Here is a 23,949-nt window from a genome sequence, read left to right as displayed (position 1 = left end):
GGGGCGGCCGCGAGGGCGAGCGGAGGCGCGGCCGCGGCCGGCAGCACAGCCCGCGCGGAGGCGGGCGGGGAGGGAGGGAGCCGCGCAGCCCCGCCGGCGGCTGCCAGGAGCAGCCCGTAAGTAACCTTCGCGGGAAGATTTGCTTGGTTTTCTTCTGCTAAACTGCTCCGGTCTGGTAATCCCGCAGTGTTACTATGGTTACCAGTTAAACAGGTTCCGATCGAAGATCACTTTTGGTGGGAATATCAAAAGGAAGGTACTGTCTCTTTGGAATACCAAAGGCCTACTGAAAGCAACAACGGCTTTTGGGGCAGACTGCCTTTGTGCAAATCCACTCTGTAGAGTTAGGGGGAAAAACAAAGAAACCCGGGAAGTTTCATGTTCTCTGCTTTTTTAAGTCTCTGGGTTATTATTTGGCAGTGGAGTTGGCGTTTCTGTTTCAGTTATTTAAAACTGTGAGAGCAATCCCGCCATCCTTTTTCAAGTTAAAATTTCCAGCGAGGTGAACAGGAATTTTTCCTGATCCAAAGCTTGAACCAGAGCTTAGTAAAGCCAACGGGAGTTGATGTATGTTTTTGTGAATGTTACACTCCTGTTACCCCGCTGAAACTTTCTGTCTAGGTTTCTTCATTTTGGTTTCCCTGTTTTTTGCCCACTCTACGTCAAGCTATTTATACATACGATATGGCTGCAAAGCAATTTAGAAAGGATGAACTTTGCAATGGGATAAGATTATTTTCTGTGATGTGAGAATTCTGTTGTAGCTGAACTGCAAAAAGGTTGCATCATTGTGTTATGTTATACATAAAAATATGTAACTTTAAATGTGGAGAATGTCATTGTGCCAGACTGATCACTCACAAAAACAAAAACAAACAAAAAAAACCCACAAAAACCTTTAGGCAGAGATTAAAGGAAATAGGTGTGAGGCTTTTTGCCCACCTGTTTCCTAACAGGAAATATTCCCATCTGATTTGGTCACAGATGTGATATTTTTATAACTAAAGTACTTTTCCTTCCTTACATAAGAGTGCAGCAGCAATATTCTTGTTTTTCTTCCCACCTACATGAAATAAACCTATGGATCTTTCTTTCCAGCTTGATGCACGTACCTGCTTCTCCAGTGTGTTTGTCTCTCCTCAGAACCTGAAGCAGAATCTGAAAAGCTACTCTTTAAGCCTAACACTGCTCATTAAAGCAACAATGTTAAAGGCAGAGAAGTCCCGTGGCCTCCCTGAGGTTCTTCCTAGGTGCAGGAGACCTCTTTTGCCTGTGGGATGTAGAAATCGCCCCTGAAACCCGTGAAACCTCCCATGTCCAAATTTCCCCCGTCTCCATCAAAAGCAGAAGGGAAACTTCTCTGTGGGATCGATTGCCTGACAGGGAGGTACCCAAGGGTGCAGCTGCAAAGGGTGTAGGCTGGACAGCAAAACCTGAAGGGTGGCTCAAAGACCAGAAGTGTGTGAGTATGGGGTTGTCAATCTGTGGGGAAAGAGGTGAGTTACAGCGTTAGGCTAAACAAAGTGTTTGGCAAGGTGTTATTTTGATACGTACCGTGTCCTCTGCTAGATAATGGCTTTGGAAATTGTGTGGCTGCTGCCTCGATGCTGCCTCGCCGAGGAGGGGAAGGCAGCAACTGAGACAATGAGTGATCTTGTTCAGTGTGGCAAGTGCTTGAGGGGCTTCTTGTTCACCTCCTTCTCAAGCTTTGAAAACTTACAAGCAGGGACAGTTTTAGAGGATTTTGGATGGTTGCTTGATTCTTTGGTCACTTTTGGATGGAAGATGGCAGGGAGTGGGAAGATTCTTTCTTATGATAGAAAGAATGATTTTTGTGCTTTTATCCCGATCTTGTTTTCATTGTTAGTACCTGGGCACAGTGTGATTAGTGCCCTTCAGTGAAGGTTTGATTTGTCCTCCTGAGACAGAATGGTGAGAGTTCTCATAACCTGCTCTGGCTGACTTTTGGTTTTCTGCTGCTTGTGTGTTGCTTTATATGTTGCTGGAAATTTTGATTTAAGTATTTCAGCCTGGAAGAGGCCCCAGTCAGATGGGCAATCTAAAGATATAGCTTGAGGACCACCATGAGTCTCCTTGGGTAATTTGCCGCAAAGGGGGCCTGTAAGGAGAAGCTGTTTTTTTCACAGTTGTAGACTGAGCTGTAGCACAGGTTCTGTTGTCTTTGTTCCTTAAGAATAAGGTTATTTTACTTACAAATGTTAAAGGTTGTTTTTATTGCATGTGTGTGTGTAGTAAGATACTCTACTGTGGCTTCCTCGTCAAGTACATATTCGAAATGAGTTCAAGATCACTGAAATATCCCTTTCTATGGAAATCTATCCTTACAGGTGCTTGCAGTGTTTTAGCTAAATCAGCTAAAAAGTGCTCTGTACATTTAAAGAGTTACATTTATAAAGCTTGTAACCCCTTGCTTGTCATGCGTTCGAATAATTTGCTCATCAATTACACAAGCTTTATGAAGAAGCTAGTAAAGAACGTTGGGAAATTAATTTATGAAGTAACTGACTGTGGAGGGTTTTTTTGTCTTTCTGAGTTTGGTTCCTACCATCAATTTACTCAGAAAACCAAAAGCTTAGTAACAAAATAAAATACTCCTGAACTTCCCCTTTAATCCAGTTGCTTCTATTTCCATGTTCGCAATGGTACACATGACTAGTTCTGTAGCTATTCATAGTTTTCAGGGTAAATTGAAATAGAACTTCTGATTTTACTTATTTTTGTGGATTTCTTTGTATATTAAGTTTTTCTTTCATCCTCCTGCTACAGAAGAACCTACAAATTCAGCTTTTCTTGATGTGTGTTGAGGTGGGGAGGAAAATGTGATGTGCAAGCTGTTTCCTTTGCAAGTTACCTTTCAGTGCTGTATTGAAACTAATTTGCTTTCACTTTGTGATTCAGTGCTGTGATCGCTGATACCAGTAGCTGATATTTGTGCAGATAGCTTGAAAAGCTGAAAAGAGATGGGCAGCATTGGCTAGTGTGTGCTGTGCAGTAAAAATAGAGAACAGGTAACCTGAATGGAATATCGCTACCTTTTGAAAATTACTTTGAATAAATGTGGGCACAGAATATGATAGAATACTTTTGCAGTAATGCTTCTTGCTCTGTTCTGTATCTATCATCTTAAATTATCACTTCCTTTTAAAGTTCATTTTGCTAGGGTAACTCTTCAGTGTTTAGAAGACGGTGGTCATTCTTCTGTCTTGAAGGCAAACCGAAGCCCTGGTATCTCAGCTGGAAGACCCTTTACACCATTGTAACAGAGTAAGTGAATTTTTAAGCGTTGCCTTGATAATACCCTATGTTTACATGTAACTGTTCCATGTTGCTCTGCTCCCAGGCCCTAGCAGCAGCAGTAAAGCTGCAGTACATTGTACTGGAGCTATTCTTTACATTCCAGCATCCACGGGGAGCCAGGAGGAACAAGGCAAAACCTTGAATAGCCCCCACTCGCCCTGGCTGGGGAGAGAAGGTTGGAAAATTTGAAAAGCCACAAAACCGATCCTCCCCTCTGTTATGAATGCAGGAATGGAATAACCAAGGAACTGGTTTTAAGAACAGACAGGAATGAAATGAAGTTCAGACTTAATAAGTTAAGCTCTTTTTAGAATCTGTTGATTTACAATGCAGGTTTCCATTCCCGTAACATGGAAATTGCTTTCTTTTGAGCCGTTAGCCGTTAGTAGAAAACTTTATAAATAAAGTGAGTGGCTAGCAGTCTTAGGTTTCCACAGACTCTTCGACTTACTTTTAAAAGAACAGTTTCTAGCCCTTGAGAGTACAAGATGGAAACACTAAAAAGATCAGCTGCTGCAGAGCTCGGAAAAGCTCTTTGTTAGCCCAAATCTGCAGGCTGACACTTTCTTAATACAGCAGTAGCTGGACGCTGCTTTCTTTCACTGCTGCTTTTCAGAGTCCTGTGGCTGGCAGTGAAATTAAAATGGTGTGAGGGGAATGTCATCAGCTTAACTGGTAGCGGAGATGGGCAGTGAACTATGCATGTGATAAAGGGGAATACAAATACAAAAAGTGTGTGCGTGTATTAATGTGAAAACATTGAGTGTGGGCATGGGAGGAGGAATCCCTTTCCCAGGATGAGAAAGGAACTGAGACTGTGCTTCTGCCACTATCTTTTTTTTTTTTTCTCCCCTCCCCCCGTGTAAGTTTTGGCTTATGTAGTACCCTCCTGGGCAGCTAATTATTGCTGCTGTCTGTGTTGTGCTGGTACAGTTTTTGTACCATGACATGACAGCCTGTGGGAGGGAACTGATCTGTCAAAGGGAAGGAGGAAGGACAGAAGTGTACAAGTCCTCCTCTGACACAACACGAGGGGAGGGGAACTAGTGGGGGGGTGGGTTTCCCCACAGTGAGGAGAGGGGAAGGTGCTTGGCTGCCTCGGAAGTGTCGTCACTGAATGAAACCACAGCCTTATTCATCTTTTGGCAGTCAAAATAGGTATTTCCTGTTTCTTTGAAGTTCTCCAACCTGCCTGTATACAACCTCCATCGGTGTCATGTCTGAGCACCCTGGAAACACTATCACCCCAATCTTCACAGCACTTCAGATAGCTTGGAGTCGATGTGTAGCATTGAGGAGGATCTAGGAGCAGAGTTAGGGATGGAGATGGGAGAGACCCTGTAGGGCCCATTTGAACAGAAAATTTGCACAAGATTAAATGGAGGCATAATATTAAATCCACTTGATGAAGTGCCAGAGCAAGTTAGGATTTGTCCATATTGCTGAATGCGTCCAAGGCTTGCTAGCATGTGGTAGCTAGTCTTGACTGTGTCCCTTGTGTAGACAAGTTACTGCCTTTTATTCAGTTAGCTGGGAAAAGCCTCTATTTCAAAAGGAAATGGTTATGGTGAGGGAAAACTACAGCTAGCTCTGCTTGCCCAAATGTTTTGCAAAATTTAATGAAATAGGGTGACAGTTATTTGCCTCACATGAGAATTTGGAACGCCATATGGGCCTATCCTTCCCCCCACCTGCTTTTATAACCACCTGTGACAGTTTTAATTTGTGGTTCTCAAAAAGTCAAGGGCCTCCCAGCTGTGTTTGTAGTGAAGTGCCCCATGGTTCAGCAGCACTGATAAAACAGTAACACTGGAGCAATGGAAATGGAAGAGCTGCTTTCCTTCCTTGGTTCTTCTGTGCTTGTGGCATGCCGTAGTTTGTTTACAATGCGGGACATCAAGTCTTAGATGGCTTAGCCCCAAACCTTAGTGTTTGGGTTAGTTTGAAGATTTTTTTCAAATCTAAATTGAGAATGTTGTTTTGAGTTTTTTGGAAAGAATGATGAAGTGAAATAGAACATGCATCTCATTCTTCAAATTTCACAGATTCATGGATTTCCTATAGTAAACACTCTGTCGGATGATGTCGGAGTCTGATTTTCAAAGTTGGACTACTGAAGTCAGATGATGTTTTTATCTGTTAAGCAGCTGAAAAGTATATTTAAAATGTTTAACTTCAGGCAACTCTGTTTTGGAAATGTGGAAACTTATATGTTTGTGCCAGGCTCTTCAAAGTTTTGTTTTATTTTATTTTTTATGTCCAGAAGTTCTTATATCATTTCTGGAACACACAATTCTGTGACAAAGAGAAATAATGAAACCCATGAAAACTGGTTTCTGATGTCTTTCCTCCATGTAGATTTTCTCATGTTCAATGAAAGATGAGCTTATAGTGCTTTTGTTCTACACAGCTGCCTATTTATTTTCACAAAACCTGTGATGATCTCAGTTATATTAAAGCCCTAATCTCCTGTCAAATCTGACTGAAATTAGCCAAAAGGCTTCAAAAGTCCTGTAGGGAAGGAAGGGGCATGCACATGCACATACAGACTATGATTGCGTGAATCTCATTCCATACTAAGCATATGCAATCTAATAGAACAAAAAGCCTTTTACTTCACTGCATTTCCTGCTCTAATGGAGTTCTGTGATTTCTGCAGAATGAATCGCCATCTTGACGGGACGTGCTGTTTCTGGATTTGGTGTGGTCAGGGTAGCAAGGAAAAGACGTCAGTGTCTTGCTCTAGAGGATTTCCAGTTTTATCCCAAAGCAGTATCAAACTTCTTGTGATATCCCTGCTGCAATTTTGGTCAGTGTGGTTGCAGGGGCAGCGAATCTGTGCTACAAAGGAATTCATCATCCTGTCATGACTCAGAGCAAGGTGAGCCCAGTGTTGTGCTGGGGCTTACCTGCTGCTCTGTTGTGAGTAATCCTCCGTAAGAGGAGCTACATGCATGTACAGCCCTGGGCAGAGGCTGGCACTTAGCAAAGCCTCCGTTAGGGAAGGATAGCTAATCTGTTTAGGAATACTACAGTCCTGCAAAATCAGCAACCCTTATTCATGTGTTGTAGCGTTTAATGACTGTTGAGACTGAGAATCAAACAGCAGAAATGGACACTGTTTCACCTAGAGCAAACCAAGCTTGCCTTAGAAAGTAACAGGTGAAGGTGATACCAGTAACTGATGATTTGCAGCAGAAGTGGCTATATGAAACCGTGACTGCCTTGCTGAGTCCCTCGCCAGGAACACTAACCACTGACCTTGAGCCGCGTTCGCTCCTCGCTCTTGGCTGGGCCGGTAGGTATTTAGTCAATGCAGAACAACATCAGCGGGACAGCTGTTGGGACATTAAACTCTAGATTGCTTGGACAGGGTAAAATGTAGCTTTTGAATCCTCACGATCTTAGGAATGACTGGCCTCTTCAAAAACAACAACAAACAGTGACACATTCATTTTCAGTTTGAGAGGAACTGGATTGTGTTAACCTTCAGCGAGGGTTGAGGGTTGAAAGTAGTTTAAAAAAAAGGGCATCTCTGTATAGCACTGAGAAAAGCATTTAAGCTTTCCCAGCATTCCCTGCTGACTAATTTAGGCAGCTTTCCTCTCAGACAGATGGCAATTGAAGATTACAATCAGAGATAATTAGCTTTCCTCATGTATAGGTATGGAAACTATGGTGCATAACTCAGGGTTGTGAATTCCTCTATAGGAGGCACACATCTAAAAGTTAGCATTCCCATGAAGACTATTGTACCACCATTTTATAGTTCTGGATCTTTGCAGTTGTAACACAGAAACATTTAAGTGAATTTGTGCAAACTCTTCCATAGGAAGGAACACTGTTCTGAGTTCCCTTATAACAACTAATACAGTTGCATTGTGAAGAACTCTGGTTTGGTTTTATGCCTTTTAGTCAGCACCTTTGTCCTGGGGTTTTATTGTTTATTTGATTTCAGCTTTTATTTAAGGAAGTACAATTAATGTTACTCTTAATGTTCAGATCAGATACATTTACATCTCTGTTCCCCTGGGGAAGTCCATTACTTTACAAATCTGTTATTTCTTTGAAAATAGTAATGAATGCAGTAAGATGTGAATGGATTTTATTCTGACAGGTGTAAGCTGATTGGCAGCTCTTCCCGTTCAGAAAAGAAGGTATCAATTAGGAGGACTTGACATATTGCATTTAAGTGAATTATATTTTTAACTACGCTGTGTATCTAGTAGCTTCTGATATCTTCAGAATAAGTCCTGCTTTGGATATGGTGTGATAATTTTTCCTATATTCACAGGTAAAAAATGGAACAAAGTACTAAAAGCCTTTAGGGGATTAGATACAGGCTCTACTGCTACCTGTACAATAGTTCTTTGTTAGCTCAGAAATGCTTCACATGCACAGTGCATTCTCAGTTACAAAGCTGCTCGTTAGAGCTTTTCTTATGTATTTTTTGCTGTAAATAATTTGGATTTTTTTGAGCTTTAGTGCTAAGATAGTGAAGCTATAGATAAAGGTTTTTTGAAAACAGCTTTGATATTTCCAATACTTGAGCTTTTCCAATTTGACACTGTCACTTTGGATTTAGCTTTCTACTAGTAGTTAGTAGTAAAGTTATGTATTCTGGTTAATTTTCAAGATCCAGAAGCCATGTGAATGTACTTGTTGCAATGCTGAGTTGAGAGCACTGGAACCTGAATGCATTAACGTTATCAGAGAAGCTGCTCAAACTTCTGTTCATGCCTTGCAACTTTATCTTGCTTCTGAGCTGGCAGCACCACTGTCCTGGGAGATTTCCAGGACTTAGTAGTAGCGTAGTAGTGTGGGGTAAGTGTTGCCACTTATCTTTTTTTTGTTTTTTTTTGCCTTTTTCCCTCCCCTTCCTCAATTAATTTAGCTTTACACTTTTCATTGGCTTGTTTTGCTACATTCCTGAGAATCTCAGAGCTCTCTATTGGCATGTACACATCACTGCAGACTGACTCACAGAATCTGCTTTGGGCAGTAAATTTTATCTCAAGCAGCTTGTTTTTCTGCTTTTTTTTTTTTATGTCAGTTGTTGAGAAAAGATAGGGAGCAGCACAGCAAAAATCAGCATTTCACTGTATAGTGAGCATACACATGCAAAGCATGTCTGTAGTCAGCGCCCCAAACACTATTTAAATTAAAATCAGACTGTTCAGTGTTCCATGCTGGAAGGAGCATGTTCTCACTTATTTGCCGGCCCATTTATTCTGCACAAATCTGCACAACATAACTTGATGGTGAGTTGTTTTTTTTCTTTCTTTCTTTTTAGTCCCCATAGTAATAATAATAATAATAAAAATAAGAATAGGATCTGTGGCATCAAATGACCACAGTCCTTGTGTGTTTGGGCCTAATCCAGACTGGAGCTTGCAGATGTTAGTGTGAAAACTAGTCTTTTAAAAAAAAAAAAAAAAAAAGCACCTGTGTCTGCTTAGGGCCAAATTCTGAAACCAGTACACATCTGGATTTGTGCTGTTTTGACCGAGCGAGGGATTAGTCTGTTTTACTGCTGATGTAGATGAGGAGCATTTTACTCTCCAGGTGCTGGTATTGAGGCAGGTAAATTAGTACTCTCAGCTACCTCTTAAAAATAAAAATAAAAAAAAAGCAGGATTTTTGCTCCTCTGAGAGCCCTAATTTTGTTCTTATGCTTCCTTTTGTTCTTCATTTTTTATGTGGTTTATTTTAGCCTTGGACTAAGATTATATATATTCTGTACTTTCCCCCAAGTTGACTGGCAGATTTAGTTGCATAATTCCCAGTCATTTTGTGAGATCTGAGGTTAAATCAGCAGCTCCAAATCTGCCAGAGCTAGATGTTTTGATATCTTAGGCATTATTAAAAGCCCTGTTTTAAGGTGATCTTGTTAGGGCTGTAGTGAGTATTGACATATACAGATAAAATTCTCTGGTTGGTCTTTCTTAATTTATTTTGCTTGATCGTGGCTTCTGGGGAAAAATAAAATCCAGTGAGCTGATATGATTTATGACTGAATCCAGTTGAAACCTGACTAACTTGGCTATTTCTAGCCTTTGTTTCCTTCCATCTTTTTCCATCTTTTCCCTTTGGGAGACCTTGGAGGGGTTGTTCGTTTGACCTTGAGCCGTGAGCAAAGAACAATAAATGATCCTGTAGCGGGATGCCTATCTTTCGGTTAATCGCTTCCTGTTTTCTCAAGCACGGTGTGTAGCATGTCTCTTGGAGGGGGGGTGGAACAAATCAGCTCAAAGCCAGGAAGCCATGTTCCTTCAGGAAGAGCAGCTGCCTTAAGATGGCAGAAACATTTTCAGTTTTGTTTGCCAACGCATGGAGAGAAAATGACTTGAACTCTGGTTTGCAGAACATGTTGCATGGCCTGTTTATATTCCAGTCTTTCTGGAAGAAGAGCTGAAGGGAGAGGGGAAAACATGGGCTGAGAAGGAATACTACTGGCACCACAGTACGTGGGAGGAGACTGTAATCCTATGCATTTATCTATTCTATGTGTATTTTGTTCTATCATGTATTCTACGGGCACCTATGATGTGTAATATATTAATAGCAGTGTAGCTTAGGCTGGTTAAAGCTTTAAAGGTTAAGCTAGGAGAGTACAACAGTGCTGGAGGAAACCTTTCTGTTAAGGCTGCGTTACTGGTGGGGATTTTTGTTGTTTTGGGGATTTGGGGGTTGGCTTTTTTTTTTTCTTTCATTTGCATTTGCTTCGACTGAAGCTTGGCCAGTTGAGGAAGCAGAACTATACATGCTCAGCTCATATGTGCTTTGGACTTTGCATGCACAGGTTGGCTTTTGACCAAAGCTGAAGTAGCTGCTTTTGCACCCCACTGCAGTTCTGTTGCTTTGGCCATGGCAGGAACTGCTGGGTTGTGTTCGAGTGCGGGGGGAGGAAGCGAAGTGTGTCTGCAGGAGGCCTGTGGAGGGACAGGACAGGGAAAGCATGTAAAACTGCCTGTTCCCGACTTCTGGGCTGCTTTGCAGAAATTGGTCACTTCTTGCTCGTCCTGGTCTTGAAGTATAAACACAGGCAAGAAGCTGAGACCGTGGACTTGCTCCTATTCTTGTTCCTAATTATAGGCAAGGTTTCTGCAAATCTGTGATACTTAGAAAGCACCAGTTAGATCAGAGCCCAGTAGCTATTATTTTTCCTTGTTCCTTCCAAGCTGCAAGCTGGATTTGAATCTACCCAGGACTGCCTTTTAAATTCAAGTTAGCCGTGTTTTAACTGAACTACAAAAAAAAAAAAAAAAGGGGGGGAAAAGAAAAAAAAAGTGTGCCATTTGTTGGAAAGAGCCCCAAGCCTTTTTGGAATGTTAGGGAATAGTGTTTTCTTTCTCGGAGGGGAAATTTAATTAAAAACAACATTTGCCAGCTGAAAAATATCAAGCCAGCTATCTTTACTCTTGCAGTTGTAATTGTATGTCTATGCCATGCTACAGAGCACGCTGTCACCTCAAGCTGGTACCAGGGATCCATGCTGTACTGTGTTGTGCTGAGCCAAAATATTAGCTCAGATCTCAAGGGTGGCTTAGCAATCCTACTGTAGCCCCACGATGGAGATAACATGTTCTGCCTCTCAGCAGGGCTAATTAACTCAGCATCACACCGCTACACCTAATACTGTTTCTATTTGAGGGCCATTTCAATGATACCTAAAGCTCAGGCTCCACTACATTTTGCACATCAGTGCTTTCAGGCAGGATACACTGACTAATGCTTTGCACAGTTGTTTTTCATCCATATAGTAAGTATTTGGTGTTAGTAAACGTGATGGTGAATTTTGCATTAGTAGACCCAGAAGTGATATCTCTGTGAAACAGAGCACATCCTTATTTGTGGTACCTCTGAGCACAGGATGGCAGCAGTTTTTGCTGCCAAAAGGGGGTTATATTTTAATAGATACCAGATACAAAAAGCTTGTAGTAGCTGACACAGGCTTGCATTCCTGTGTTGACTTGCTATCCAAATAACAGTCTGCAGAGTACATGCAAACTTTGTCTTTCTTCTGGCCCATTCCTTTTTACTGTTTCTGTTCCTGCCCCCACTACAGGGCACATGTAAAAGGTGCTGGGTGCCCAGGCAGAGGAAAAAGAAGTGAAAAAGGTATTACATCACTGAACAAGTTGTGTTGGACTAGATAAATAGGAGGAAAGAACAAGGTGAAATGCAGAAGAGCTTAGCTGAGTAAAGATTTGGCTACAACAAGAAGCTGCTGTGCCTGATTCCTTGTGTTCAGCTGTGCTGATGGGAATGATGCAGAAGAGGCAGGACGGGAGATTACGGTTTGCAGGGGAGAAGGTGCTGGCGTTGTCTGTTATGCCCAAGACACAGAGATAAACCATGCTAGTTTCTGGGCTTGCCTGCAGCCTTCGGGAAGCAAGCCCACTTTCTTCTTCCACCAGCTTCCACCCATTTAGGTGAATTAAGATTGCAGGGGGTGAGATGACAATGTGTTTGTTGACCGGACTTGAATTCTTTATCAATACCTTTTAGGCAAAGGATATGCCTGCCTGGGAAGACTTTCTGGCCTTATAAGTAGGTTTGGTTTGGAGAGTCACACAAGAGGAAAAGTGAATTGATGCACAAATCTCCTTGAAGGCTTTGGACAGAAGCAAAGCGAGATGGCAGTTGGCTATGAAAAAGACTGCTGAAGTTGCTTTTCCTCCTTACTTGACCCAGCTGGCAGGCATGTTCTGACAGGGAGCAAAATGTTAGTGTCTATGGTCAAAAGGCAAAAACAGAGTAAAGTAACAATGAATTCCCCACAAAATTATAAATTTACTGCTGTACCTTATATGATACAGAATAGATTTCACCATTAGTGGGATAATGAAAGAGGGGGAGGCAAGCACCTAGATGCTAAAGGCAATCTGTTAACTCTTGCAGTTTGTTCTGAATGAACTGTGCAGCCATGCAAAAGGTTGGAGGTGGATACACCTCTAGTCCAGCCCTCTCCCCAATAGATTAATGTCATTGGAGAGCCTAAATTTCTGTCTGTAGTGGCTGATAAGGAGAAGAGGGATTTCTTGGGGGGGGGAGGGGGAAGGAGAGGCAGAGGGATGACGAGTGTCTACATCTGCTATTGGATTTACAGAACATCATTGCTTGCTGATGAGTACTTCCAGAAAAGACCATCTTGCTGCTTCTTTTTAGGTCTTCTATAAATTGTTAAAGGAAGGGGAAACTTTGTGGGGGAAACTTTGGAAACCTTCTTTAACAACAGAAGGTTTCTTGGAGAAGGCCATCTCTTTTTCAAAGTAATCAGGATGCCAGGGAAGTAAATGGCTAGTTCCATATGCTGTTAGAAGGGAAAGTGGTTCCAGCTTTCAGAGTCAACAAATTCTTCTCTATGTCCATCTCTTTCCACCTTGTCCCTTCATCATTTACAGATACTAGGGCAGAAAGCCTAAAAATGACTTATCTTTGAATATAGAAGAAATCTTTAACTGTTGGTAAAGACCTGTTGTGTCTTTGACAAAGCATTGGGATATCGCATGTTGTGTGATGGCGGAAGTCCCTGATGCCATTTTGACAAAGTAAAACCTTAGTTTTGTGATGCCATGGTTTGTGCAGAACTTCAAGAACAGGAATAACTACTTCATGATCTGTGTGTGGCGTGAGGGGAGGTTGTAAAGAAATCTTTTCTATTTAAGAAGCTGTTAAATTACCACTCCCCAAGCAAATCACTGTTGCCAGAGTCTTGGAGACATAGTTTTAATTCAGGGCTACTTCACGAGAATAATTCAATACAGCTACCTTCCTCATTTAATTTTAATCTTTCTGAGGACTTCTGTTTCTTAGTAAACTAATGTTGAAAGCAGCATTGGAAATGATGAAAAACTTCATTAAAAAGTATGTGAGGAGAAGGCATTAGAATGACTTGATCACTTTAATATCGTTAAGACTCTACTGCAGTGCTATCGTATTGTTTGATACAGCATTTCCTTCCTGGAAAAAAAAAAGAGAGAATGAAATATGCTGCACATACTTAGGATAGTTAGCGAGAACTGGGAAAGCTAATGACACACTTTGTATAGATTTAGAAGAAGAAATGTGTGTATGTGTGTCATGATATACCCGCGTTTTGGCAGCTTAACTTGAGAAAAATCATGACATTGAAACTCTCTTCTGCTCATCATCCTGCTGCACAGTTGTTCCAAAAGATATATACCACGTCCCGATCAAAAGGAAGCAATATCACAGGATTGGCAATCGCAAATCCAGTCCCACAAAATAGTAAATATGTCTTAAATCATTTGATTTAAAAAAAAACTTTTTAGAATGTTTTTATGTTGTTTTTTTTTTCCCCTGGCCTTTTAAATTTCAAGGTCCACTCGAAGCACATTTTCAAGCTCACTTCCCCTCCATCCCCACAACTACAAGGGCTTGGAACTTGAGGTCTGAATGAGATGAAATTCTCATGCTGTCAGTTAGTTGGCAGCAGCAAAAGGTTAAAGAAAAACTGTCACAAAACTAGGTGTGGAGCTGAAATTGTTTTAAGATGAGTAGTATTTAATTTAGTAATAACCCGCTTTTAGTTAAATATTTACTTTAGTAATAGTCAAAGGTGCTTTACAAAATAAATAGGACAGATGGCAAAACCTCCTGCATTGTATTATTAACAATCAAATTTTAAGCATGAGAAGAAAAGGAAGGCTAGCAAGCATTAAGAGAAGAAAAACGGTGATTATAGTGTGGTCAGGTGGTTGCCCAATCCATCAGCTGGAGCTTCCAGCATGACTGTTTTATTCTGTAACAAGGCTACTTCAACCCTATATGCAAGTCGAAAGATAAACAGAGGCTATGAGGTATTTGTTCTCATCAGATATAGCACTTCCTGAAGTAGAAGAATAAAGAGCAATTGTAAGTAAAGATGCAACTCTGGCAAGGGCGTTTGTTGCCCACCTTGACCGAGGGGAGCGGAGAGGAGCCCGTGTGTGTCGTATGCCCAGTGAATCTCCGCAGTGGGCTGGTAGGAGAGATGCTTGCTTACTTTCAGAAAACTAACCAGTATATACAAAGAATGCCCAATGTTGGCATGTTTGATTTCTTATTTCTTTTCGGTTTCTCTCCTGTGTGTCACTGTAGGCTTTTTGGAAAGAGGAGGGAATTCAGTAGTTGAGTTCCAGCTTTGTAATTCTTGTTTTACTTAAACCCAGTCGGCCTTGGCCTAACAGTACCGTGACCTCTGTCAGTGAGGTTGATGAGCTGAAATCAAGATGCTGGGGTCTGTGTTATGATAAATAAACTGGAGTGTGACTGTCATTTTACATCTGAATCCTGTCTTCTCAATTGCTTATTTTCTTGCATCTCTAAGTATGGGAATTTTCCAGTGCAATAGTTGCATCGTAGGAGTTTTTATTTTCATTTAATTAGCTTTCTATGCCTTTCAGCTATTTTAGAGAGAGGAAGGGAGGACTGAAAAATGCTGTTACTGGTAAAAATATACCCATAATTTCTTCAGTAAACAAGAAATAGATCTGTTTATTAAAACAGGTTTAAAAAAAAAACCTTTACTAAAAAGAACATCTTCCATGACTGCAAAGTTCTCTCTTCGAAGCACTAAATGTAGTCAGACAGTGGGGGATTAGATAGTGAGAAGACACTCATATCATTAGAGACCATTTTGTGTACAACACAGCCGAGTTAGGGCCACCATTCATGATGCTATGTTATCATATGTGCGCCAAATTGAATGTCCTGCATAAGGTATTGACAGTCGTTAAAGATTATGATTGCTTTTGCAGGCACAATGAATAGTTTTGTAAATACCTTACAACAGCAGAAATTAAGAAAAATTTCTTTTTTTTTGAAAAGAAAGTTCTGTGTTCCCCCCCACCCCCAAAAACCTTTATGAACTGCTTTGCCTTCTCTTTGCTCTGTGGGTTTTTTGGGTTTTTTTTTTGTTTGTTTGTTTGTTTGAACTTGGTCTGACTCTTCAGCAGGATTCTCTTAGTGGAGCTTTGATAACTGATTAAATTACTGATTTTTTTTCTCTAACTTTAATGTAAAATGGTAGTTTAACAACTTTATCTGAAGAGCAGATTCATTGTCTTCTGTTGATTTAACTGAAATTTACATTGAATTAGGGAGTAAAATGTAGACTATCTCCCTTCTACACTTTACTCCCTAATTCAATCAATGTAAATTTTACACTTCTACATTTTCATTTTGGCATTGTATTTTAGCAATCTTTTGTGAAATAGAGGTTAAAAACACTGCCAGTGAAATGAAAAACATAAGGAAAACAGTGTCTTTCTCAAGTGAATTAGCCAGTTGCTGACACTTGACTAGACCTTATCAGTTGTTTATTTGTAATGTTCCTGAGGTTTTAGGGAAAGACTTTTACAAAATTATTGCAAAAACTCATGGTTAGCTCTGAAAGTAGAGAATGGCTATCAAAAAATTGCAGTGAGGAATTAAGGGAGTTCAAGCTGTAAGAGAGACAGTGTCATTTCCCAGTGAGGGATGAAAGGCTGAAACTGGAATAGTTGGCTCCTGTGGGTATTTCACCCAAACAGGGCAGGACAGTCTGGATTGGTATGCTTAAAATCGACAGATTATAGCTTGTTCATTGAGTGGCTTCGTTACTGGTAGAGGATGTTATAAAACCCCAGCTCTGACCCTACAATTAAATTTATGTGAAGGATATTGAAATAAAAAAACTATGGAAGTGGTTGGCTTGTTGCACGCAACTCATTGTAACAAATGGATATTGGTAGATATGCTGTTAGATATTTCTTCAGGGTGGAAGCATGTGTGAGCTGCAATAGTTTGCTTCATAACTTTTAATAACAAAATGCAGCTCTCCATGGTTGTTTCTTGGTCTTTAATACAAGGTATGGTGTTAAGATGCTACTAGTATAAAACATATTATGGTAAATCACTTGCTGTATCTATCTTGAAGACTGAGTTTTGGTGCCTTAAGGCCATCTGTTTTCCTGCAGGTTTAAAATAACAGCAACTCCATTCTAAAAAGACACATAGAATTAAAAAAAAAAAAAAAAAAAAGAGAGAGAGAGAGACATAAAGCCAAAGGCCTATATCTTGGAAAACTGAGCAGTACATTTGTTCTCATATGGACTTGTTTCTGCTGGAGAACTGTTTGTTACCTTCTCTTTTAAAAATATGTATGCGCAAGTAGGTAAACATGCATTGTGTGCTCCTAGCGGAGCCTGCTTACCACCATAGGGAGAGAAATGCAAACAATAGGAGGATATAGCTCTCTAGTAAATTTCCACAGTAATTTGTGGCCAGAATGGCTATTTTGGACTTTCAGAAGGTTAAGTAACAACAGTTCATTCATAGCTACTGAAAGAGCGGCTCAGTGTGTTAGACATGAGCAATGCAAAGCTGTTGCCTTTCCCGCAGTAAGTTGTGCCAGATGCAGCAGCTTAGTATTTCTCTGGTTTTGTTTCATTAAACTGTGCAATGAGGTGAAAACTCTGTTTGAAAAACAAACACTCTCTCTGCTGTTGCTCCAGAAGTTAGTAAATTCTTAAGTGCTTTCCACAAGTTGGGTCCTGACTCCTCTTCCTCACTTTGTGAAGCTTGAGAATAGCATGCTTCTCTCAGCTCAGCCATGAGGTCTGTGTCAGGAGTCGGAGACTGGGTGAGACATCAGAGCATAAGCAGACAGCTTTGGTGCAGCTTTGAGGGACCAAAACCAGACTCTCAGAATATTCAGTAGTCCTAAAAAAGCTGGTAGCAATTTGTGGCAGACCGTACCCTATCCTGCTGCAGTGGCATCAGCCTATCTTCCTACCCCAAAACGCGCATGCTTGTTTAACCATGTAATTATGGAAACTGATAGTGGGTGGAGTAAGAAAGAAGAGAAGAGCAGGTATCCCTAAAGGCCAGCTTCTGACCCAAGAGGCTGATTTCTTTGGGCTGTCAGCAGACAGAAAGGGTTTCCTACTCTGTGGCTCTGTAAAAGCCTGTATTTCTCTAGTAACTTCAGAGAGAACCTAAAGCAAGCCTTTGTCAATACTTCTCTGTTATCATGCAAAATATGCATGTACATGAGGTGTGGAGGAGTGCGGTGTTCAGCTTCTGTCACAGGGGCTTTGTGTGACCCAGTGTAAGAAATCAAACTGGAATGATCCCCAGTCAAATTTGTGGTGATGGAGTGTGGCTAAATGGTGATAATGGCGATTTCCTTTCCTAGGTCAAAAGATGTTTTATGAAAGCTCACTTTAAAATCATAACTTATATTTACATTTCTTCTTTTATTTCTTTCTTATATTTCAGGTCTACCAGTCATGAAACGAATCCTTCTGTTTTTTATCTTGGCTGCTGCTGTTATGTATGGTATACTTCATGGAAACTTGTGGAGGAATAACATCTACTGGTATGGTGATGTTCCATTCATTTATAGTGCTAATATCCTCATGACTGTGTGATATCTGTGACCCCTAGTCACCGTGTTACTGAACATGTTTTCTAGTGATCGGTAGAACTGATTACTACTGTGGGGTTTGTTTTGCACCATGAGGAATGAATGCAATTGTTCTGTCCTGACATCCTTTCTCCCCTTCTCTTGTGTAAGTTTTAAACCTAGCAGCCAATTTGAATTGGTTGTATTGAGAAGTTGGGACCTCAAAGATAGGATGTTCCTCTGAATTTCCTGAAAACAGATGTCCAGGTGAGAGAGATCTTATTTGTGAGAATCCCACTCCCCACCCCTCCTGCCATGGTGTATTTAGTGTGAGCTCACTCCCTTAGATGTCTGATAATCGACTTGGGAGAGATCTGCCCTGTTCATGGGAATATCTGCAGGTGGAGCTGGCACCTTCTGAAATGCTGAAATTCATTGAGGCAAATTGCTGGGAGGTGAGACCTGGCTATCTCCAGTGCTCGCAGGATAGGTGATTTGGGACCTAAAAATTCAGGGTGCTTATCTAAGAAGTTGAGATTTCATTGACCTTTGCACAGCTGTGACCAGGGCTGACAGTGTGTTTGTATTATGAAGATGATAATGGTAGCTTTTAAAGGGAGTCTTTGATTTGCCTTTATTTGTCTCATTTATAGCATACAACTGATATTAATGGCTCTCCGTTTTGGCTTCTGTTTATAGCAAAACTCAGTGTTACCACATTTCCCCTTTTGCAGGATTAGCTTTTACGGACAGATGTCTTCTGTGAGGGTTTCTTCTTCCTATGAGGCTAGTGGAGTTACTCAGTAAGTTTGGCAGTTGAGTGTTTTTGTGGGTTTTTTTGGTTGGTTGGTTTTTGGGTAGGGGGGAGGGATTGAGATTAAAATCCGTATCCTTTATCGCTAGGTTCCCTATTCAATTGGTCATCGTATAGCCGTGTCCATTGACTGTTTCTGTTATGAACACAACTGTAACATGTTTATCAGAAATGAATTTGTCCATGTCATGTTTTCAGTGTTTGGCTAATATTTATGGCCACTTACAGTGACTGTCTGTAATAAGCAATGAATTGTTGGAAGGGCATTTGTTAACAATCTCCAAATGTCTGCAATTCTGAGGTATACCTGAACAAAATTAGCAGAACTACAAGGACAAAGTTTGTGCTTAAAATTGAATAAATCAGAAGTGCATTTCACTTATGTGATGTGCAAATGCGTGTATAAGCAGATCTTGTCCTAGTAAATTCCTGCAATTAGGTTTGCTGGACTAATGAGCATCTATGCTAAAACTTATATGCAGGCCTCCATTCTCTCTGAAGCAGGCCTAAAAAATGCTGTTTGTGAGATTGCTGCTAGAAAACAATTAACTGGCCAGCTGATACATTTCACAGGGTGCTTTCTCAGTGTCAGTATTCACATGGCAAGTTGAGGTTACCAAAATCAATTAACCTTAATGGTCTGTTTGGCTTGTGGCTCTAATGCGGTGGTTTCATCCTTCTTTTCTTAATGCAGCCCAGATGCAAGCATTGCTCAAACTGAACTTTACCCTCCCTCCCAGGCTTCGTGTTTGTTCTTAAATGAGCTAAAGTGCTAAGGCGGGAATGTGCTTAGAAGTCTTAGCCCTCTGGCCTTATTATGAGCAGAATGACTCATCCCCAAAGAATCTTGCTTTCTTCAAGTATGCTGTGTGGTGCTGTCTTCTCCCCCCTCCAGAAAGAGTCCCCACTCATCTCTGAGGAGCCCTAGTGACATCTGTCTAGCAGGGCTGCAAGGATGAGTCAGCAGAAGGCTTCTGCTTCTCTGGAGGTGGCCCTCACATCTAACCTCTGGTTTTATCTGCTGTGATAGTTGCACAGCAAGGAAAATTACAGACCCCTTGGAGCAGCACCGTGAAATAAAAGCCTTACTAGTAAAAGGAATCAAACTGCGACCAGAAAGATCTGTCTTCATAATACAGACAAAGGCAATCATGAAAATTTGGCTTGTTGGTAACTCAGTAATCAACTTACTAATTTTTTTTGTCCAAGTTCCCCCAGCTTGTTGATGCTCCAAATTTCTGTTCTTGCTATTTCTTTGAAATTCTTCTCTTGCAGGCTGCCACCCACAGCTGTGGAAAGAAAGAATGCACTAGACACTTGTCTCCTGAAACCAACATTTGAATCTTTGCTGGGGTGAGTCCTGCGTGAGAAGGTGGGAAGAAGGGAAAGCTTGTGCCAATTTAAGGAGAACTATTGATTATTTACATATTCTGGACTATTTCACACTCTGATTCACCTCAAGAAGTGCAGATCTTGGGCTTGGGTTCATTGCTGATTTCCCTGGTTCTGGCAACACAAATTGTTCAGCTTGCCATCCTTCACTGCCTGGGCAATACAACACAACTGGCTTGACATGCTTGTGTATGTAGTGAATAAACAAATATTTTGTCTTCAGATATGGTAACTAGTAACAGTGAAACTATTTTCTTGATTAAAATACAAGCCCTAATCCTCCCCTTCCCCCCCTTTCTTTTCTTGTAAAAGAAGCCTTAATGTCCAAGACTAAAACTCAGTCATTCTGTGATTGAGCCTGGAATTAAGAGCTTAAGATTTTTGATAGCTCAGCATTTCTGTAGCGGCCAGAGAAGTTCTGAAAATCTTTTCAATTTGTCTGGAAAGGAGCATGAATACGTCCAAATACACCCAACCTTTAATGAAATAAGATTTCCCCTTTTCCCCCTTTTTAATGAATCAACATTTGAAATTGTTCATGGTTTGCTTTTCTGATAGTACTACTGAATTGTGTGTGCAGGTGTCCTCTGCTTTAAGATACTTGTAGGAAGCATCCTTTTTAAAGAAGCAGGAAGCTGGAAAAAAAGAAGAGCTTCCACCCAAGATGTAGGAGATGCTTGGTCACAGAAGTGCGTCCAAGATGTGTGTGGGGAAATACTGGGAGTTTTCCATATTAGAAGCATGTGTATTAGATAAGAGAGATCAAGGAACTGCCGCAGGAACAGAAGCAGACAGGCTTTATGGTTGACTTTGTGTTTTATCTGAGCAAACACTGAGAAGGGCCCTGAGGAAAGCTTGGGAAGGTGTTTAGACCAAGTCCCGGCTAAAAGAGGCTTAAAGTTCTAAGCAAAGGCACCATTTTTTCTTTGTTTAGTCCTTTTTGTGTACAAGATAGACTTTGATTCAATCTTGTCACTATTTCAACAAATGTGCAAGGATCTCTTGTTTCTCCTTCTCCCGAAGTGGTCCTCTACTGCTCTAAGCCCCAGGTTTTGGTTAGCTGCTTATCTCAGAGAGGTGATACTAGGTCTTTTGTTCACAAAACGGGCCCACGCTGACTCCTTGTCAGGCATAGCAGGGTAGCCCTGTTCCTGTGCAAGGAAGCAGAAATGGTCTCAGAGATGAACAGCAAGAATAAAGTAGGTGCAGAGCTAGGACTGAGTCTCATGCCTATTTGCATGAGGGGGTAGTTTGCCTGAGCTGAAGATCTGGTTTGTGCACTTTGGTAATAGCCTGGGGTGGTTGAAAGGATTTCTAGCCTGGCAGAATTATTTATTGGAAAGGAACCAGATCTAGAATTAAGAATCCCTTTGCAGTAGGTAAATTATTTATTATGGCTAAGCTTACCAGCTGCTTCTGAACAGCAAGGCAAGCTATTAAATTTAATAAGGATGTTTAGTGCATGATGTCTCAGGAAGTTAGCAGATCTCACTTCGTTAACCTATAGTCCAGTTCTTGATTCTTTTTCGCTGTTAGTATCTTCTGAGTATATGGAGCTTAATGAGTGAGACATTTGATTTGTGACACTGTGAGAGGGAGGTTATTTCTTTTACAGCCTTTAGTATTCTTAATGGAGCAGTAAGTCATGTGCTGGCTGTGTGTGTGTTTATGGTCAACACTCTAGATTTTTCTCCTTGTGACTGCACGCTTCTGTGTTAGCATTTTAATATAAGACATAGTATGCAAGATCAGTGCAAAGTCAGCCAGTTCAGTGAGTGCGTACAGCCTTAAGTATGAGGTGAAGCCAAGGGCAAGGTAGCATGTGACAGGACTGGATCTGCCGTTTGTTCATTTGGCTTGACTTGGCAGATATGGCAACATAGTCCCTTCTGTGGTGTGAAATGACCATTGGCTGTGGTTACTGCCTTCGCAAGAAACAAGTGACTTGTTCTATCTTGACGTGCATAAGGTGTGATGTGTTAGGGCTCCAGTTTGTAGGAGGAACTCCCTTTTGAGGCATATGCCCTCATGATCCCCATGTGCCACACTTCTGATTGCAGAGTGGTGCACGGGAACTGGATTTTTTTTCAGACAAACCTAATCCAGAAGGTGCACGGCAAGGGCACAGATGATGTGGTGCAGCTGCTATCAGGTGTTTAGCCGGGGGGTTAGAGTAGTAGAGTTAGTCCAAAGTAAAACCCCTGCAGTGTGTGTAATGTGGACATGGGACCCTCACATTGTGTTGCTATATGGATCTGCTCCTGTCGCCCAACCTACTTACTAATGTTAACACAGCTGTAAAGTGCCACTTGTTTGGAATGGGAGCACTTCTCAAACATGCTGAAGTGCTCAGGAGATGATATTTTCAAATTAAAACACTTTGTTTCAAATCCATTTCTTATTTATGTTATTACCATATATAATAATTTTTAATTTTCTTTGCTGCCCCTATTTTTTTTCTCACCATGACTATTTATTTTTCATACCAGAAGTTATTGGTTGTGTTACTGGATCACAGCTTCTTTCAAATATTCTATCTCATGGTGTAAACTTCTTCAGTATGTGTGACTTTAATGAATCTGTATAACTTACACTGCCAGAGAATTAGTCCTCTCATCTTTCACTCGCTATCTGAATTTTACATTATAAAATCTTTCCCTTTTCTGTGACTTACTTGCTTTCCCTGTGTTCATGAGTTTTATCCTACTTAAAATAACCAAATGTTATCATTTGTTGTTTTTCAAAAGAAGAAAACTAAGTGATTGCATGAATTATATGGTTTATTCAGATATGTCATGTGGATTTTTGAAACTTCTTGCTTTTTTCCCTTTATTAGCGTTGACAAAATATACCCGTTCCTGTGTGCTAATGATTTTATCAAAGTGGCAGAGTTCCGTGGAAGTGATAAGTTTGAACTACCTTATGGAATAAAGAGAGCAGGTTTGTGTTCTGTATGTACCTATTTTTCAAGCCTAAATAAATAAATTACATTTAGGCCATCTGAATCCCTAGACCTGGTGTTGTCTATTCACTGATGCCAATTCTTTAGGGGCACCTAGCAGTGACTTAATAGTTTTATTTAGTCCCTCTGATCTGGATCTTGTCTTTAACAAACAAAACACTACTTGGGGATTGCCCCTCTGAGCAGAGAAGCTCCAAAAAGGCAGGAGTTTTGGGGAGCGGACTTTAATTTCAGCTTGCATTCATTTGTATATAGGCTGGAGTGTTGAAGATATTTAGCCAGTGCTCTGTTCAGTGGAGCATTAGCTGTGTCAGTGCTGTGGGATTTGCTCAACACAGCTAAGCTGATCAGGGTCCAGAGTCCTCCTGAGGACTGTGGCAAGTGTCCCCAGGTTGAGGCAATTTCGTGGGCAACATTTCCCCTTTACCAGGCTAGCCCCTGTAGTCAGAGGAGGTGTTACCGTGGCTGCAGAGGGTAGTCCCACCATTCCTTGGCTACGCCAAGGCAAAGTGTTTGCCTAGTAATGCCTGCTGCCTGCCTTGGTCAGGCACAGTTTAGCCTGGGCCAGAGACACTAAAAGCCTTAGTCGCCCTCTTGAAAAAGGTTGTAAAGTCCAAGTGACTTCAGTTTTTAACACTGAGCAGTGCACCATTTTATTGCCCTTACGAATCTGGGCTTTAGCCTCTTGCTTTGCCTTCTGTCTTTGTAACGAGGATGGTGCGTTGTCCTGCACCTCTGGGGTTGCAAGCAGGAAAAACACATTTGAGAATGAGTCATTCAGGTCCTGTTGCAATGAGAGCTATAGAAGTGTCAAATGGGCACAAGTTCACTGAGGGAGGGCTGGGAAGATGCCTCTGTCCCGCTTTGCGGTTAGCACAGACTGGCTGGGTGAGTTCTCTCCAGATGGGTAACGTGGTTGCTGTGCCCTGGCTGTGCAGCCCCTCCTCTTGGGTCAAGGCTGCTTCTCTTCCAGCTGAAGGTGGGTAGAAGGCAAAACCAAAGCCAATTAGGGTGTGAGTCTTGGAAACTCCTCTAATATTTATTTACCTGTATTTGGGAGTTTTTAGG

At 41.2% G+C, this 23,949-nt stretch overlaps 1 protein-coding gene across 12 annotated transcripts in view; it reads left to right on the top strand.

Moving 5' to 3' along the window:
- Nucleotides 1-100: 100 nt before the first annotated feature.
- Nucleotides 101-23,949, top strand: part of ST3GAL6 (ST3 beta-galactoside alpha-2,3-sialyltransferase 6) — a 40,302-nt gene continuing 16,453 nt past the window's right edge. Inside the window, exons 1-6 of one of the 12 annotated variants that reach the window (XM_026075885.1) lie at nt 101-116; nt 1,099-3,285; nt 17,587-17,686; nt 18,448-18,516; nt 19,803-19,880; nt 22,756-22,859. In XM_026075885.1, coding sequence (XP_025931670.1) covers nt 17,598-17,686; nt 18,448-18,516; nt 19,803-19,880; nt 22,756-22,859 — 340 coding nt within the window. In that variant the 5' untranslated portion in view covers nt 101-116; nt 1,099-3,285; nt 17,587-17,597. The other 11 variants (XM_026075883.1, XM_026075889.1, XM_026075890.1 and 8 more) reach the window with 11 other exon arrangements.

This window comes from Apteryx rowi, unplaced genomic scaffold (assembly GCF_003343035.1).
Source record: "Apteryx rowi isolate R43461 unplaced genomic scaffold, aptRow1 scaffold_413, whole genome shotgun sequence".
In the NCBI taxonomy this organism is placed as follows: domain Eukaryota; kingdom Metazoa; phylum Chordata; class Aves; order Apterygiformes; family Apterygidae; genus Apteryx; species Apteryx rowi.
Note: the sequence above shows the minus strand (reverse complement) of the source record. Positions and strands in the feature narration are given on the sequence as shown.